Source organism: Poecile atricapillus, chromosome 8 (assembly GCF_030490865.1).
Source record: "Poecile atricapillus isolate bPoeAtr1 chromosome 8, bPoeAtr1.hap1, whole genome shotgun sequence".
Classification (NCBI taxonomy): Eukaryota; Metazoa; Chordata; class Aves; order Passeriformes; family Paridae; genus Poecile; species Poecile atricapillus.
Genome location: NC_081256.1, coordinates 24,687,254 through 24,704,510, shown reverse-complemented (window position 1 = coordinate 24,704,510; position 17,257 = coordinate 24,687,254). Strand labels below are relative to the sequence as shown.

The following is a 17,257-nucleotide window of genomic DNA, read 5'->3' as shown; positions in this document are numbered from 1 at the left end:
AATGTAAGTGGTTATTTAGAGAGTGCGTGGTTAATCTGTTCTCAGTTTTGAAAGGGTGGCACAAACTGATATCCTACATAAGGTATTCCAAAGAGGTTGAACTCCAGCATTCCAGGGATTGCCCATCTCATCTGCTCCCAGGTGGCTGAATTATCCCCCAGCCAGTGTCCCCCGTGCTTTCCTGATCCTGCAAAAGTAGACCTCGTGATGAGGAAGCTTCTCTTTCCTGGAAACACTTTCTCGATGGCTCTGGAAAGGAATGAGACTGGAATTACACAGAGGAAAACACAGCTCGGACATGGATAATCCTGAACAACGCAGATTTATACTGATTTGCCCTGATGATTCATCCCAGGGATGGGGACACCCCTTTTGCAGGTGTGTTTTAGCAAAGTTCAAGATATTAATTTGAAATAATCTCTTTACACAGCTGTGACAGCCAATCTGTGGCTTTTCCTACCAACTCCAGGCTGTGGATTTTGCCTTTGCTAAATTGGCCCGACTGCAACCCAGCATTTTCCAAGAACCTCGTTCCTTTAGCAGTCAGGTATCGTGGTGCTTTGGAAAATACAGGTCATGGACTGTTCTGAAACCTTTCTGCAGGATTTTAGGATGCATTCCTTACTTCCTGCTGGATATGATCATGGAATATCCATAAATATTGTGGACATCATATTGCTTCCCCCACTTCTGCACTGCATCCAGGCAAAGCGTCTTGGAATACAAGAGATTGTCGAGGACCCCTTGAAGAAAGGAATACAAATAGCACTGGTAAGGTACATTTTTACTGTTAATATTTCCAATCTTTAATGCATATTTATGGTATCCAAGTCCCTTTTTTTTTCTCTTTATTCTTTCCCTCAGGCAGTTTAATTACTCCAAAACCAAGATGCTGCTCTTGGCTGTGGGTTTGGTTCATCGTTTCCACTCCTGAGCTTTGCACCCATCTGAGGAACTGGGAACTGTGCTCTAAATTCCTCAATCACCATCTGATAACACGCTGGCAAAAGGTTACTTAAATCTGCTATTAATACAAACTATGAACTCCATTTGAGTTCTGCAAATATCTGAAAAACTACTGACAGTGCAAGAGGATCGTTACATTATCAGACATAATTAAGGCAATAGCAATATCCAATAATTATTTGACAAGATAAAAGAGGAATTTCTATAAACCACACCTGAAGCATACAAATACAAGCCCATAAATATTATTTTCTGTCAATAGGAATGTCCAAGCCCCACCCATGAGAACTACACTAAAATCATCCTTGAACGCAATTAACATTTTATTTGATATTTTATTATTCTGATTAAAGTAGCTGGACTTACTGGGAGTGTAAGGAGGGTAGTTTAGGTCATTCTGTGCACAACCTCTTTTTGAGCCTTGAACAAAGTTGGACACTTCATTCATGTCCTGGAAAGGAAAGACACAGGTTGTAATAAAGCTGCCTTAAGCACATTTCCCTAAAAAAATCTTCCACTCTATTCTGTCATCCTTTAAGGAATCATTAGCTGCTATTCTTCAACATCTCCTTTCTGATTGCAAAAAATACCTTTCAATCCAATAACAATTCATTGTAATAAACATCTGCTCTCACTTAGATCCAAAATCAAACTCCTGAATTACTCACAATCCATAATCCATCGTAGGGCACCACGTCATAGTACAATTTGCACTCGTCCACCCACCAGCTCGTGCCCTCGGGGCTGGTGAAGTCTGGGAACACAGTTTCCCCTGGCCACACCTGGAAAATTCCAAGGAAGATAATTAATGAAATTTTGAATGAGATTTAAAGTGTTCATATTATCACAGACCCGCTCAGGTTGGATGGGAGCTTGAAGAGCACAAAGAGTAAGAATTTCTTAACTTTAAATTCTTCAATTGCGTTTCTTGTGAGTCCTACAAGGAACAATACACAGCTGAGAAAATTCTCAATAGAAGTTAGGATTATAAATCAAAAGGATAATGTGGGTTCTGGCTCTTAAGCTGCTGCTGGAAATAAATAGGAGCTGGCTGGTGAAATGTCCCTTGAGCCTTCAAATTACCCTTTAATGTAAAAAACTTTTAGTGCTAATGTAAAAAAAAAAAATTAGGGTTAATGTGAGCAAGTCTAATTTTAATTGCTATTTTAGTTCTATTTTTCTTTAAGAAATTAAAATTTTAAAAATATTCATTTTGATGTAGAATTAGTGAAAAATACCTTTTAAATGTAAACAGTGGGAAAAAGTTAAGAAAAGTTGAGAATTATCACATTTTACAAGAGACCTTGCAACTCTGCTCTCACTGGCAGATAAGTCCCTGAGCTAAATTAAATCATAACAGTGACAAGAGATCAAATTCAAATGTGTAAAACCACAGTTACCTCCCCAAGTAATGGTGTTACTCCATCTGACTCGTTAACCCAGACTTTTCTCGCTGTTCCCCTCCTGTAGCTTTCATAGGGACTTCCATCAGACAGATTTTGGGTGCTGATAGCAGGATCCTAAAGAAAATAAAAAATGACAAAGAAAAGAAGAAATCAGGATATTCCATCCATTATTCCAGGCCGTAAGTGCAATAATTACATAGAATAAATAAAGACTAATAATAAATAACTGTAATGAAAGTGTTCCCAAGTGAAAAAAGGAGTAATTAAATGCTTACCAATATGATGATATATTTTTGTCCATAGTTATGCAAATAAGATGCAAATTCAGGAAGCTCTTTAAATTTCACTTTGTCATAAGTAAAATCTTTCCTTTTGTCCATATACTCAATATCAATGACTTGGGCATCCTGAAAGAGAAGAGAGTTCAGCTTTTCCATGAGAAATGATTGGTTAAGATTTTTATTAGCCCATTTTCTTCTCAAATATTAGCTACATATTAGGGTATTTTTATTCTATTGAAGACATCAGGTTCATATCTCCTAAAATTTAATTTTAGAAGTTAATTGTACTTTGTCTTTTACTGACAATATATTAAGAATAATATAAGGTTCCATAACTGTCCATAAGACAATTAAAAAAAAAAAATATTTCAAGAGAAGAAAAATAGATAGAGTTGGAAAGAATACAAGAAAAATTATTACAATTAAGTGTTTGAATAAATCCAACTGCAGTAAGCCCACCCCCCTTGTTCTGATGTTCTGATAACGGGTCTAACATCAAAATGCACAAAAACCTTTGACATCACACATTTCCTAACCCAAACTCATGGGAATTGAGGCAGGGTAGGGTGCGGTGTTGTCCCCCAGCTCCATACTCACGTAGGGCAGGTCCACAGCCCTGTTCCTCTCCACAACTTCCTTCACCTCGTCCAGGGAGGCGTAACCGTAGCGGCTGATCTGGAACCCCAGGTTCCAGTAGGAGGGCAGTGCTGGCAGTCCCACGAACTGCGAGGGGAAAACAAAAACCCCACGTGCTGTTGGACACCCTGTGTCACCTCATCCCCTTTCCCTGCATCCACTGATCCCTTAGGATTTTATTTTTCTCTTTTCCATGCATTTGTAACCCTGCAGTTCTTTCCAGAACTCCAAACTCCACACCCAGCGTCAGCTGCTGCTTTCCCATTCTGGGCAGACACAACAATTCCTCCCCAGGCCTGGCAATCAAGGACACCTCACTGCCCCAGGCCCCAGAAATGGCAACAAAAGGGAGCTGGGGCAGCAAACTTGGGCTAAATGCCTTCATCAGCTGCAGCTGGAATTGCAGGATTGACCCCCAATGTGCAAATGGAGCCAACTTGTAAAAGTGTGAAACCCGTGAGCCCTGGGACATTTTGGGTGCAGCCCCTGGGGGGCTTCACCTGCCCTAAATGTGCCTGGAGACCCCTCAATAAATAGAAATAGAACTGATTTGTATTCCCTTCATTCTGTCTGGCCTCTGTTTCTGGGTAGCCTCAGAAAAAGGCATCAGCACATTTCTCAAGTCTACTCCAATAGCACACACTAAACGAGCAGCCCACTCCTAAATACAATATTGTTTCCCTATTATCTATTTGTTTTAATAAATGCTGGTATTCTGGGACAATGCCCACTCTCTGAGGCGTCACTGGAACTGAGGCAGGTCTCAAGAAGTGCAAAAGACACTCGGTGATATCTCGTGATCACAAAGTCCAGACATCCTGCAAACACACTCTCTATCCCATAATATTGCCATATGAACAGGAATTAGTCCTCATGACAGGAACATGAAAACCTCAATTGTTCTAGAGACCATCTCCAGCTCTAATGACCACGGGGTAAATTACAGATTAATGGAGTAACGGATTTTGGAGCAGAGAAAAAGAATATTATAAAATAAATCCCAAGCACTTTGAAAAATTCTGCTCAATGCATAATCCCTGTAGGTGAAGGTACCTGCACGTACTCCTGGACCACTTGTTCTGGAGTGTTCCCCAGGAAGATGTAGAAATCCAGGATGCCTCCAATGGTTCTGTAGGTCACTGCTGGAGCAGGCTGCACCACAAACTCTGACAGACAAGAGTGCACAAAAACAGTTCTGAGGGACAGGAAAGCCTAAAATAACTTTGCCATTTTCTAATTGATGATTATAGATTACAGAATATAGAATTTATGGAAGTAAAAACCACAAAATGCTTAAATAACCTGAAATCATTAACTGAACTTGCAAATCAGGGCAAATCAGGTAACTCTTTGTGTCCCTATTTCCATTCCTTTACAGAAAAGAGAATCAGAAGAAATCCAATGGTTCAGCCTTTTATCTCTGAATTTTTAGTACAACTTTCCTGCCCAAAGATGTGCAGAGCTCAGTAAACATAAATATAAATATACTTATCTCTGAAGGGACTAAAGGACATTTACTTCCAAGTGTTTTTCACTACAAATTTATTCTCTTATTCCAGTGCAGACCTGTTCAGCCTTTGGATAAGTTCCTGACCCTCAGATTTCCATCAAACTCCTCCAGTTAACTGGGAGCTACTCACTGCTTCTATTTGAAATATTATTATACACCACACCTGTGGCTGCCCTCAGATATTAGGGGTGTTTTTAAGAAGGGACACTTACATCAGCTCAGTTCTGATTGCAACCCAAAAGATCATTTCAAAAGAAATTCAAATGCTCAGAGCCACAGAGAAAGGTTTTTTACCCATGGCATTGCTGTTCATCAGGAAAACACCAAAGGAGGCTCCAGTGTCGTCTTCCAAACACAGGAAGAAAGTTTGGGTTCCATATAAATTATGCATTGCCTAAAATAATAAAGGAAACAGGCAAATTGATTAACATCTAATAGCAGGATCAGTTCTGGAATATTTCAGAATATATCACGGGTAGAACTCAAAATGTCTCAAAATGGAGCAAACAGCAGAAATGTAAATCCTGATGCTTCTCTGTTTTATATGTTCTGGTGTTCCTGGTGTTATCCTCCTTTATTTTCCATTAAAAGAAGAATAAATAGATAACAGATCTGATGGATCTCCAGGAAAACTGGAAGATATTACAGCTCTGTTTCTGGGGAATAAATGTGCTCATCAAGAACTTGAGAGTTTCTTCCATCCCCTTTCATCATAGGTTAGGTTTTACATCCAATCTATATTTCTATTCATTCTACAAGGCAATAATTTTGATGTTTAATCTGTGGAAATAGGAGAGTGCCACGCTGCTTTTTCATTTCCTTTCTAACTCTTTTTTTATTTCTGTTGTTATTATTAGCATCACAACCCCTCAGAAATGCTAACGATTGTTGCAATAGTTGTGCTTTTTCTCCTGAAAAAGCAAATTCAGTTCAAATGCACAAGAAACAGAACCTGAGCAATTAGAAACCAGCCTAACTTGGTGCTGCTCAGTGTTATTTTATCTTAATGAGTCCGCACTCAATGGAGCCATCCAGTGAAGAACTATCTTCAAACCAGAGGAAAGAGTGAGAAGGAATCTCAAGGCAATGGGTACAAATTCCAGATTATTAATTAACCACATGCAGCCACCTCACCCTCAGGTTTCAGTCTGTATATCACCTGTTGCAGCAGAACAAGAATTCTCTCTCAAAGCTGGGAGTTGCTTTATGAAGCTGAGGTAATGGTGAAAATAATCTTATAATTATCAAAAAATGGGTGGCACAGAAATTGTTTCATAAAGGGACCGCCAGAAAACTATAGAAACAAATATCAGCTGATCCCAAATATTTTATTTTGGGAAGAGACAGCTGTTAAGGAGAATTTTCCCATAAATTGAGCTCCAAGGATGTTGCTGAAGCAGCCTGGGCCATCTGAAATGAACCCTGCACGCAGCAAAGCACATTGTTATTTATTAGTATGTTATTTATTAGTATGTTATTTATTAGTATGTTATTTATTCTGATTGTCAGCAGAAGATGAAGACCCATCTATTAAGGTTTATCCACTGGTTTTCCACTGCACACCAACACAAAAAAATCAGGGAACATCCATCAGCACCATGGAGCTTTTAGTAACAGCAACACTCCTGGAAAATCTTTTAAGGAAAACTCAGTGGATTCATGAATGTGCTCAGTGTCTGAGAGGTTTGGGTGACAAAACTGCAAAGAATGAGGGGAAACAAGCCCAAACTCACTCCAGAGGGGCCAACATCCCTGCTGAAAATAGGCCAGGTTTTCCAGTTGAGGTCGTGCCTGTACTGCTTGTGCACGTGCTCCCCCACGCCGTAGATGTTGGCGCTGGGCAGTTTGATGGAGAGCTGCAGGAACTGGTCAGCGTACTGCAGGGGCCCGATGGTCGTGTCAAACCTGGTGAGAAAGTGCCAAAAAAAATGAGCAGGAAGGAGGAGTTTTACTGAGAGTTGTTGCAAGAAGTGTTTCTGCCCCTTTCAGCTGGAGATGGATGGCAGAGCCAGATCTCCACCCAGAACTTTCAGGTTTTCTTCCAACTGCTGTTGGGAGCAGAACTCTCTTTTGGGGCCTCAAGTGGAACAAATGATGGTGGAAGGTCACAGACTCAATCAGAATAATCAGGATTTTGGTAATGAGCTGTCTAACACGTTGACCTTTTATAGAGGTCTCTGTTTTATTGGACTGTTTAAGAGTTGGGGAAAACCTATGATCTTCTACAAATAAATTTATCAAGGATTTGTTTCTGAGGGGCTGCCTTATCCTGTAGTAGCAACAGCTTCCTCTGAGATCCTTTTCATCATCATTCTTTCTTTAGAGACCCAAATGTAAACACTTCTATGAAATTAAACAAAGGCCTAAGGAAATGCATGCAGTATTCCAGAGAATTGTTTCCATGTGGTCCCACAGGTGTCTCGTGCCCCTCCCTGGACCTGTTTAATCAGCCAGGCACTGCTGAGTGCCAGGTCTGTGCCCTCTGTAATTGCAAATCAATCATTACAGAGGATTCCAAGCAAGAAAACAATACCAATAAGAGCAAAAAGCAACCCTTAATTAATTAAGCTGGAAGCCTTGCTAATCCAAGTGGCCCAGCCCTGTGACAGGTAATCATTCCTGGCTGATTTAATGAGCACCTTCACCCTGGCACTTCCCCTCTCTGAAGCCACCTGGACACCTCTGGGTTGGTGGGTTTGTACTCGTTTATTTTTAAAGCATAAATGGGATGAGAGAATTCAATATTCAAGGTCATTAAATATTTTACACACAGCCTTACATGACCAGCTGCCCTTGGATATCACAGGTCTAAAGGGCAGCCTGATTTTGGTGCTTCAGGCCCTCAGCATGAGCACAGTAAAGAAGATAAAAGGTACATTCAGGAGCTTTCCCACATGGTTTGAAGCACTGGCAGAGAGCCCTTCAGGCAATAAAAATTCCCCATAGCGAGATTTCCTCAGCACTGAGGGAACGTGATCAGAGAGCCACACCCAAAACCTTTCAGACAGAGCTTGTTCATCTCAGAGTTTGTTCCCAAAGTCATCCCAAGAGTGCTGGAGGGACATCCACCAGACCAGAAAAGGAAAGAAGTAGAGTTTGTACCTGAGAGGAAACCCTGACAGGTGGCATCTGCTGTGGCATCACCAGCTCTCAGGGAGCCCCAGAGCCACTGAGGAAGCCCCAGCAGGACTTACAGCACTTTGCCATTGCTGGCTCTGGTCACCACGAGGCCGAAGGGTTTCTGCTTCAGCTCCACCTTGTAGCTGAGGTCGGAGGCCATGGAGCCCTTGAACGGCTGCACGTGCTCGTGAGGGACCTCGAACCTTTTTGCCTTGGGGTCAGTGATCTGCACACATTTACACAGCACAAATGTTGGGCCTGTACAGGTTAGTCCCTAACACAGACAATTTCCAGCATTATCCATAATACTCAGGGTATTTCCCCCCTTATCCCAGTCTCCTCTTCTGCTTTTGTTGCTGATCACTTCCAAGTTTAATCACTCATTTCCAGCCATTTTCTTCAGAATATTTGACTCTGTGTTTCCCTGGCTCTCCATGAACCCACCACCACAGGACAAACTCCCATAGAAAGTTCTCAATCCCACAGGTCACTGACAGCCCACATCCATGTCACAGACTCGAGCTCTCCACGGAAAACACAAACCACTGCAAAAGCTAATATTGTCTATCAAAATAACTGAGACATGTGACCAGGCCATAAACAAAAAGTAAATAAATACATTTATCCCCCAGATCTTCCTGTGATGAGGACAAATGGTAGATAATAAAAAAGCTGAGCTTTTCAAGGCTCTCGGTGATTTTTTGTGCAGAATTCCCACCATGCCAAGTGCCTGTTAACCTGAGGCATTGCGGCAGCAGGGAGGACAATGAAAGGACTTCAGTGGGAATCATGAGAGTGCTCCAGAGACATCAATCCTACACTCCCTGCACAGACAACCTGACATCCTGCAGGGAAAACAGGCCTTGGAGCAGAGGAGGACAAAGGCTGACCTTGAATCGGAAGCGGTTCTTTGTCTGATACTCTCCCGTGAGCAGCACGGTCTGGATGTCATTCCCGAAGAGGGAAGGGGACGGCAGCCTCTTCAAGGTGGCCTCAAACCCTTGGGAGACAAACACGGGGTGTTGTGAGGAAAGGGACCCCAGGGCTGGCAGCTGGGGGGCCCAGGCCAGAGCTTACCTGCCTGGGTGGGTCTCTGGGAGCCCTGCACTTGGTAGCCGTGGTTGGGCGAGAAGAAGCACCAGGGCACGCTGGTGTCGCTCTGGGGGCTCCAGCAGCAGCCACGGAGGGAGCAGGTGCTCTGAGCAAGGGCAGAGGGACACAAATCAGCTGGGGCTGCACAAATAAATCCATACTAAACCAGTTAAAGCACACATTTCACCCCTAACGCCAGAAAACTCAGTAATTTCTGTGCCTAGGCCAAGTCCTCCTTTGAAGAACTCTGTTGAGTGAACTCAGCACCACAGAAAGCACTAAAGAGGATTTTTTCTGGATTCAGAGTAAACTTGCTTATTGGGTGTGCATTCTTTCTTAAGACCACAAGATCCACAGGTAAAATAAACATTTTAGAAGAATTATTGAAATGTTCGAGCTGTGGCAGGTACAGCAGAGTCCGACCAAAAGTCACACACTGGAGAGGACGTGAAAATGATTAACATCAAAGAAATATCTATATTTGCATAGTTGCACATTTTGTATATCTACTTTTTAATGTCATTTTCCACTATCAGAAATATTCAGACTGCTTCTGTATTACATCAAATTTAGATAAATATATATATTTTTTTTAAACAAACAAACCTATAGTTTCGAGCCTCTGTCTCGATGTAACGGCACCAACCTTTACACACACATTCACTAAAAAGGTGAAATTTCTTTGCTGTGCTGTTAGAAATTAACTTGCTCACATGCTGTGTGCATGAGGTTTACGTTTGGAGATAAGATTGGGGCAATTAATCACTAAGTTTCCACCCATTTTCTCTCCTTAAACCTCCATTCATAACTTAGGGCAAAGGACAGTGGTAAAACAACTCTCACTGAGGGTGAATGTCCATTGGTGATCTCAGGTATCCAAATCCAGCAGGGGCACCTTCAAAACCTCACTTTCCTCTCTCAGCAGCTCTTTCTGCCTTCATCTGATTGTGCTCAGGTGCTTTTGGTGTTTGTAATAAATATTTAAAATATTCTGCAGCCTGAAATAGGTGGACATGACCCAAAACCTTCTGCTGTCCTCACTTTGGAGCCCAAACTGGTCAGTGCAGGTCAGATTATTCCAGAGGCTCTGGACAGAGGAAAGGAAAGGCAGCTCCAGCCCAGCAATCAGGCAGGGGCTGAAGGAAGCACTGAGGGAGCTCACAAAGCCACTGGCCTGGCAAGTCTCAGTCAAGCATTTATTTGATAGTGGTTTTGCAGAGCACAGAAATCACCCAAAATAAACCCAAGATTGATCACACACAGAAATGTTTTTCTCTCTGTCGTGGACTCATCCCATCAGAAAACATTTGCTGTCGTTTCCATCAGGTTCCAAGCCAAAAAGAAGGGTGGGAGGAGAGATGCAGGGACTCATTTTCCCCCCTTTGATTCACAGGTCGATGCAAGGCTGTGAAAACCCCAGGCTCACTTCCCACCTCTCCAGATCCCACCAGGAGAACTCCTCATTCCCCATTTATAAACCATTGCAGAGTAAAAGAGAGGAAGCACCAGACCCTCCAAGACTGCAGAGATCTCAGCTTTAGTCCCCTCACATATAGGGGAATATCCTGAATATGAGAACAGATTTGCTACTTCCATCTTCTTATCCCTTCCTAGACCAGTGACCATCCCATAAAAATCTGAATAAACTGAACAGGTTTTCCTGAAACCTGGCAGTTCAGCATCCACTTTCCAAGCTTCCTAAGCATCTTTTTCTTTCTCCTGAATACTGCTCTACTATTTTCAGCAGTTCCTTCACAGTCCAGTGATATTTTTCCAGCTGGATCTTATCCTGGCAGATTTGTACTTTTGTGGCATATTGAGCTTTCTGCACGAGGAAGTAAACACAGGAGCTGAGGGCTGGTTATGCCTGGCACAGGGGAAGAGCAGAGTTCACCAGGGACACTGAGGAGCCTGTTGTAAAAGCAATTATCTGCTATAAACAAAGATGTGATCCCAGCCTGTGAGCTGTAAAAGCAGCACAACAGATACCAGCACCCAGAAAAGCCAAAGCTTAATTAGGAATAACCCTGGACACGAGGAAGCTGTTCACACTGGGGTGAACAGCATGAGCTGAGCACCAAGGACTCAAAGAGCGGCATGGCCACGTGCTGAGCTAAAATGTGATGTTCTGTGCTTCAGGCCTCTACCAGCAGGGTATTTTGGGAAGAAAAGCTCAGAAACTGAGCCCAAACCAACAATTCCCCCTTTCCTGAGCTTTCAGAGGTGTCAGCCTGGCATACACGAGCTCTGCTCAGTGGAATTCTTGTTTTACTGGTGTGTTCTGCTTGTCTGATCAGACCTCCTGGCAATTTTTTACAGCAGTGGATAGTTCCTAAATATCTTCCTTCCTCCTGCACCTCTATCTTTACCAACCACATGATCACATACAAAATATCTATTTTCTTTCTTCCTTCCTTTGTCTTTTCTTCATTTTTCTTTCTTTTCTCTTCCTTTCTTCCCTCAGTTGTCTTTTCTTCCTTCCTCTTTCCTTCATTTCTTCCTGCCCTCCTCTCCTTCCTTCCTTATTTCCTCCTTTTTCTTACTTCCATTTTCTTTCTTTTATTTACTTTTACTTTCTGCAATTCTACTCATTTTCTTCAGTGATTAATCAAGGCAGACACTAAACCTTCTAGGTCAGCTTAGCCAAATCACTTTTCCCAGCTGCTGTTTATTCTGAAAACCATTAACACAAACCACTGCAGAAGAGTGATGCAGGAAATGCAGTTTTACAGGTTGCTGCATTAGTGTAGCCTGGCACAACCAGTAAAAGGTGCCCAGGAGTGAATGGAATCTCTGGGATGGGATTCTGGCTTTCCTCATGGAGTAAAGGTGATATTTATCTCTAACCCTGTCAAATCTGCTGCCTGCTCTTCACTAATATTCAGGAATCATTTCCTTTACCTCTAATTCCAGACTGGGTGCCCTCAGTGTTGCAATCTGCATCATCTACTTTTCTGCTGGGAGCCGTGATTTGATTGTTTTTAATTCTCTCCTAGCAGCAGCCTTGCCCCCAGAGCAGCACTGCTCCCCTCCCTGCTCCAAAGGCAGGAATTACAGATTTAAATGACCTGTGCTCCAAAGGCAGGAATTACAGATTTAAATGACCTGTGCTCCAAAGGCAGGAATTACAGATTTAAATGATCTCTGTGGCTTCTCCTGCAGCTCTCTGCCTGTTCCTGGGGCAGGGAAGGAACCTGAACACTCGAGGAACAGGCTGTGAGTTGAACCTTTCCTAACCCACCCCCTGCAGGACTTTATTGAGCTACAAATCATAACAAAACCCACGGCACGAGAGGCTTTAACAACAGCCAGCTCTGGAATTAGGCTGGAATTTTGTCCAAGGTTCAGACAGCTGGTTAACAATTTTTATACCTCTGGGAATGACAGAAATAACCCACATCACACTGGGTTGTTTTTTTTTTCTCCTAAGCTGCCCCTCCCCAGATCAAGGAGAGACACCAGGCAACCACCAGAAAACAAGAAAATCCATAATAAAGATGAAAAATAAAAATTTTATGATTCTAATTGAATCTATAATTAATTAATAATTATGAATAATTAATTATATATATTATATTATAATATAATATATATTATATTATAAAATATATAATGTAATATATAATATAACATATATTATAGAATATATATAATATAATCTATATCATATATATTATATAATATATTATATATATCGTAATATATATGATATAATGTATAATAATTATATAATATATTTTTATAATATATTAATTTAACAATATGATTAAATATTAATATAATAATAAAAATAAAATAATAGTTATAATCTATCATTATAATCTAATAATAATAGTCTTTCAAGACTAACTATTACAGAAATATTCTCAGTGTGAAAGCACTGAAAAAATAAAGGGCATCATAAAATCATGGAAGGGTTTGGGTTGGAAGGGACCTCAAAGCTCCTCTCATTCCAATTCCTTCCATGAGCAGGGGACCTTCCACCATCCCAGGCTGCCCCAAGCCTCAGATGCTTTTCAGTGGGAATTTTAACTCAGAGATTCTCTAGACAAAAGTCTTTTCCATAATCTCTCAGACACCCCAGTCAGGAGAGGAAGGCACTGGGATCCAAACTGGGTGTACAAGGAAACACTGACCACGTCTTGTGCCTTGTAAAATTGCACATCCAAGCAAAGCCCACTATTTCTGAATTATTATTATTATTGAATTATGTATAATATTGCATGCATTATATATATATTATATCTTCTACATATATAATATTATATAGTATTATATATTTATTAAATATATTGACTTTTTAATATATTCAATTATATGTATGAATTATTATTAAAAACGTCAGTTTTTGACCATCACACCAAATGAAACCATTCAGAAAATGTTGTTAAAAACCAAGAGTGGCTCTTTTAACTGCCTGACCATTATTTTTTCCACCTCTCCCCCAGCCAGAGAAATCAGACCTTCTGTCAGCAGACTGAAATGGTTGTGCAGGGGTTGAGCTCCCCTGCAAACGCTGGGGCAATCACAGATTTAAACTGGTAAAGGAAATACCTGATCTATGAGAGACAAATTCCATTTTTATAAATAAGCAGGAGGTTTTATGGGATGAAATCTATTTTCTAATATTTTTCCAGAATGTTACCAGACCTTTGTTGCCAATTGATCCGGGATGCAGTCAATTCTCTCAGCTATTGGAATCTTCTGACATTGTGGGTAAAAGTCTGTCAGGGAAATAAAGGAATGGGTTAGAACCAGCATTTCTAAACTGTGGGAACAGCTTCATTCCCTCTGAACTCAGCACCTGCTTCTGCTGATTCAAATCACCATCAACAGTTGCTTCTGTGATTTATTTTCACCTTTGGAAAGTGGCACACAAGAACTGTGCAGGAGGACTTTGGGCTCATTTGAATATGAGGCACAGGTATAGGAATAGGAAAAGATTACCTGAATATTGAAGATTTTTGTAGGTAAAAGAGGGCAAGAGCTTTGTGGATTTCACACACATTTTTGGGAGGGTGCTGCCCCGTGTCACAATAAACATATCACTTTCTAACTTGAACGAGTTAGAGAGTTTTTGTCAGCGTTTCATGATGACAAGAGCATTTGGGTAATAAGAAGAGGAGGCCTGAGGCAGAGCTGAGCAGATTGCACTCGGGGTTTCTTACCTGGAGATTTCACCCCGGGCTGTCCCGTGGCCAGCAGCCCAATGAGGACACAGGCGATGACAGTCACCACGGAGAAGAGGACAATCAGCGTGAGCTCCAGCCCACTGAACTTCCTGCCCATCTAGGAACCCAGAGAAACTCCATCAGTCAAAGTAAAACACGAGGAACAGCTAATAATTACATTTCCAATTTCTTAAATTAGCAACATTTACAAATTATTCTGGTTTTAAGCCGTATCACCTAATCCCAAGGCTTAAATAAAACTCTCCTTAAAGACTATGTGCAATAAATCTTCATGATAATTCACCCAGTGCAGATTATTAAATTATTACACTGAGGGAATGTATTTTTCACCCTGCAAATCACTTTACACAGAACAATTCACTCCTGAGATGAACCATGGGGTTTCCCACAGGTAACTAAAACTCCTGAAACAGAAAACTAAGAAAATCTCCTCTTTTTTTCCCTTTTCTAAGCTTTCTTTTCTCCAAGTCTATTCTTTTTTAGAAGGGTGGGACTTGATTTTTTAAAAATATACCTGAGAAAAGCTGGAGTAAACTCTGAGGCTGTGCCCAGGACACGTGGGGAAGGCAAGACAGAGGTAAATTGTTTATTTATGTACAGTGGGAGAACAGATTGTGTACAAGCTCATGGCACAGAGATTGCTGCTGGAATCACAACTGAAATATGGGAAATAACTCAGTGGAGTCAGTGCCTTAAAAAGATGTGGAAAACACAAGGTTTTTCCCAAATTCCTTTTGTATTCTTGTGGTAAGAAAGGCACACTGTGCTGGCTCAGAGAACAACCCAGACCCATCAACACTGAGCTGTGCATCAGCAATCAAACTGATTAAAGCTAATTAAAATGAAATAAAACTAATTAAAACTAATGTCAGCAGCTGGATCAATACACACTGGCAGCTACCAATGCATTTGGCTTTTGGCTAAAAGCATTTAACCTCATAGAACCACCTCAAATACAGAGAAATTGGTTCTTTGAAGTTAAGGAGGTGTGGGAGCACATGTGCATTGCACATCAGAATTTTACATGCTTTAGTGATGACCCAAAGGAGTGAAAAACACTTCAGAATGAACTATTTTGTGTGTGAAATAACAGTTTCAATTGTTGTGTGCTCCTGCTGCCATTTTTATCCCATCACCCTTCCTCCATCACAACCTAAAATCCCCTCTTGCTGTCTTGCCCAGATGATTTCATCCTAAAACTTTAAAAACCTAATGTTTGTCTTTCTGAAAAGTAGGATTTTAATCAAGTTCTTGCCATCAAAGCCTCCTATTTCACTGAATTTCAGTTCTTTCTTCTCCTGGTCTCCCTCCAAACCCTAAACCATTGGAAATAAATCCTCATAATTTATAAATCTAAGTTCTGCTGTGCCACGAGCATCCACCAGCGAGGCAAAGCTCTCCAGAAGAACCTTGGAAGCAATAAAATGAAAGCCTTACCTTAAATTTCCTGCAGCTCCTTCATCTGCTGCTGCTGGCTGTGAAGTTCAACATCAAGCCTGGGGCTTTATGAGCTGCTGTTATCAGCTCTCGGGTGTGTTTGCAAAGCCCTGGGCCAATGGCAGGTACAGCCGGGATGACAGGCAGATTACAGACACTCTTTGGACTAAACACTGGGATTATTGCAGTCCAGGGATTGCTGGTTAATTAATAATATTCAGGATTCAATATTCAGCTTCTGCAAAGGAGAGAGAAGCAGTTATGAAAAGCCAGTCAGCTCAGCCAGCTGCATGACTGGGGTTTTTTAATCTCTTCTTTTCCCGTATCTTTGTTACTTTAACCTTCATGGAGCCCTCATGTTCCTCAGGTATTATTTCTGCTTAATCACCACAAGAAGTAATTAAACATTCCCAAAGGAAGGAAAGAGCTGTTGAACACATTGCAGGGGAGAATCAAACTTATGACCATTAAAATTTTTATTGGAATTAACTATAAAATATTAATCGTAAATCAATATAAACAGATTTCAGGGGATACTGCCAATAAATGTCAAGAGCAGATTAAAAAGATGAAAGAATAACATAGAAATGTTAAAATTTTACAGCAAAGAGGCATTAATCATAACCTTAACATGAATCTTTCACACTTAACTGTTTTTTGTCTTTTTTTGTCTTTTTGCAAATGATAGGTGGGATTCTAACATTAAATCAGTGTTTTCCAAAGGAAGGCTTTCAATTCAAATTATTAAAGCATTTAAAGGTAATTTTTCAATAATAATGAAATGACTGAGAAGTGCCACTTCTATTTTTTGCACTGCTGGTGAATTTACCACAATTCCTCCATCCCTCAGTTCAGCTTGGGGAGCCCCAGGAATGAGAAATCTGGAATATTTCCTGATGAATCCTTTCCTTCCTTCCTTCCTTCCTTCCTTCCTTCCTTCCTTCCTTCCTTCCTTCCTTCCTTCCTTCCTTCCTTCCTTCCTTCCTTCCTTCCTTCCTTCCTTCCTTCCTTCCTTCCTTCCTTCCTTCCTTCCTTCCTTCCTTCCTTCCTTCCTTCCTTCCTTCCTTCCTTCCTTCCTTCCTTCCTTCCTTCCTTCCTTCCTTCCTTCCTTCCTTCCTTCCTTCCTTCCTTCCTTCCTTCCTTCCTTCCTTCCTTCCTTCCTTCCTTCCTTCCTTCCTTCCTTCCTTCCTTCCTTCCTTCCTTCCTTCCTTCCTTCCTTCCTTCCTTCCTTCCTTCCTTCCTTCCTTCCTTCCTTCCTTCCTTCCTTCCTTCCTTCCTTCCTTCCTTCCTTCCTTCCTTCCTTCCTTCCTTCCTTCCTTCCTTCCTTCCTTCCTTCCTTCCTTCCTTCCTTCCTTCCTTCCTTCCTCCCTCCCTCCCTCCCTCCCTCCCTCCCTCCCTCCCTCCCTCCCTCCCTCCCTCCCTCCCTCCCTCCCCAACAAACCTCACCCCTCCTTTCCATGGGAACGATGCCCATGTCCAAGAAAATTCTGGAAACATTGCTAAAAATCGCTAAATCCGCTGTTTTATGAGTGTCTATTAAAGAAAGAAAATGTCTTAGTGTGGATTATTGGGATGGTAATGGCTGGGGAAGCCTGAGGGGTTTGTTTGATGGATATT

At 41.4% G+C, this 17,257-nt stretch overlaps 1 protein-coding gene across 1 annotated transcript in view; it reads right to left on the bottom strand.

Annotated features, from left to right (window-relative positions):
• SI (sucrase-isomaltase) overlaps positions 1 to 14,300 on the bottom strand; it is a 42,108-nt gene extending 27,808 nt beyond the window's left edge. The window contains exons 1-15 of the mRNA XM_058843907.1: positions 14,180 to 14,300; positions 13,662 to 13,735; positions 8,997 to 9,117; positions 8,810 to 8,919; positions 7,994 to 8,145; positions 6,533 to 6,704; positions 5,094 to 5,193; positions 4,343 to 4,455; positions 3,251 to 3,376; positions 2,648 to 2,779; positions 2,367 to 2,486; positions 1,635 to 1,748; positions 1,333 to 1,417; positions 626 to 743; positions 78 to 249 (exon numbers count right to left, since the gene is read on the bottom strand). Of these exons, the coding sequence (XP_058699890.1) occupies positions 78 to 249; positions 626 to 743; positions 1,333 to 1,417; positions 1,635 to 1,748; positions 2,367 to 2,486; positions 2,648 to 2,779; positions 3,251 to 3,376; positions 4,343 to 4,455; positions 5,094 to 5,193; positions 6,533 to 6,704; positions 7,994 to 8,145; positions 8,810 to 8,919; positions 8,997 to 9,117; positions 13,662 to 13,735; positions 14,180 to 14,300 (1,830 nt within the window). The remainder of the gene's footprint in view (positions 1 to 77; positions 250 to 625; positions 744 to 1,332; positions 1,418 to 1,634; positions 1,749 to 2,366; positions 2,487 to 2,647; positions 2,780 to 3,250; positions 3,377 to 4,342; positions 4,456 to 5,093; positions 5,194 to 6,532; positions 6,705 to 7,993; positions 8,146 to 8,809; positions 8,920 to 8,996; positions 9,118 to 13,661; positions 13,736 to 14,179) is intronic.
• Positions 14,301 to 17,257: the final 2,957 nt, after the last annotated feature.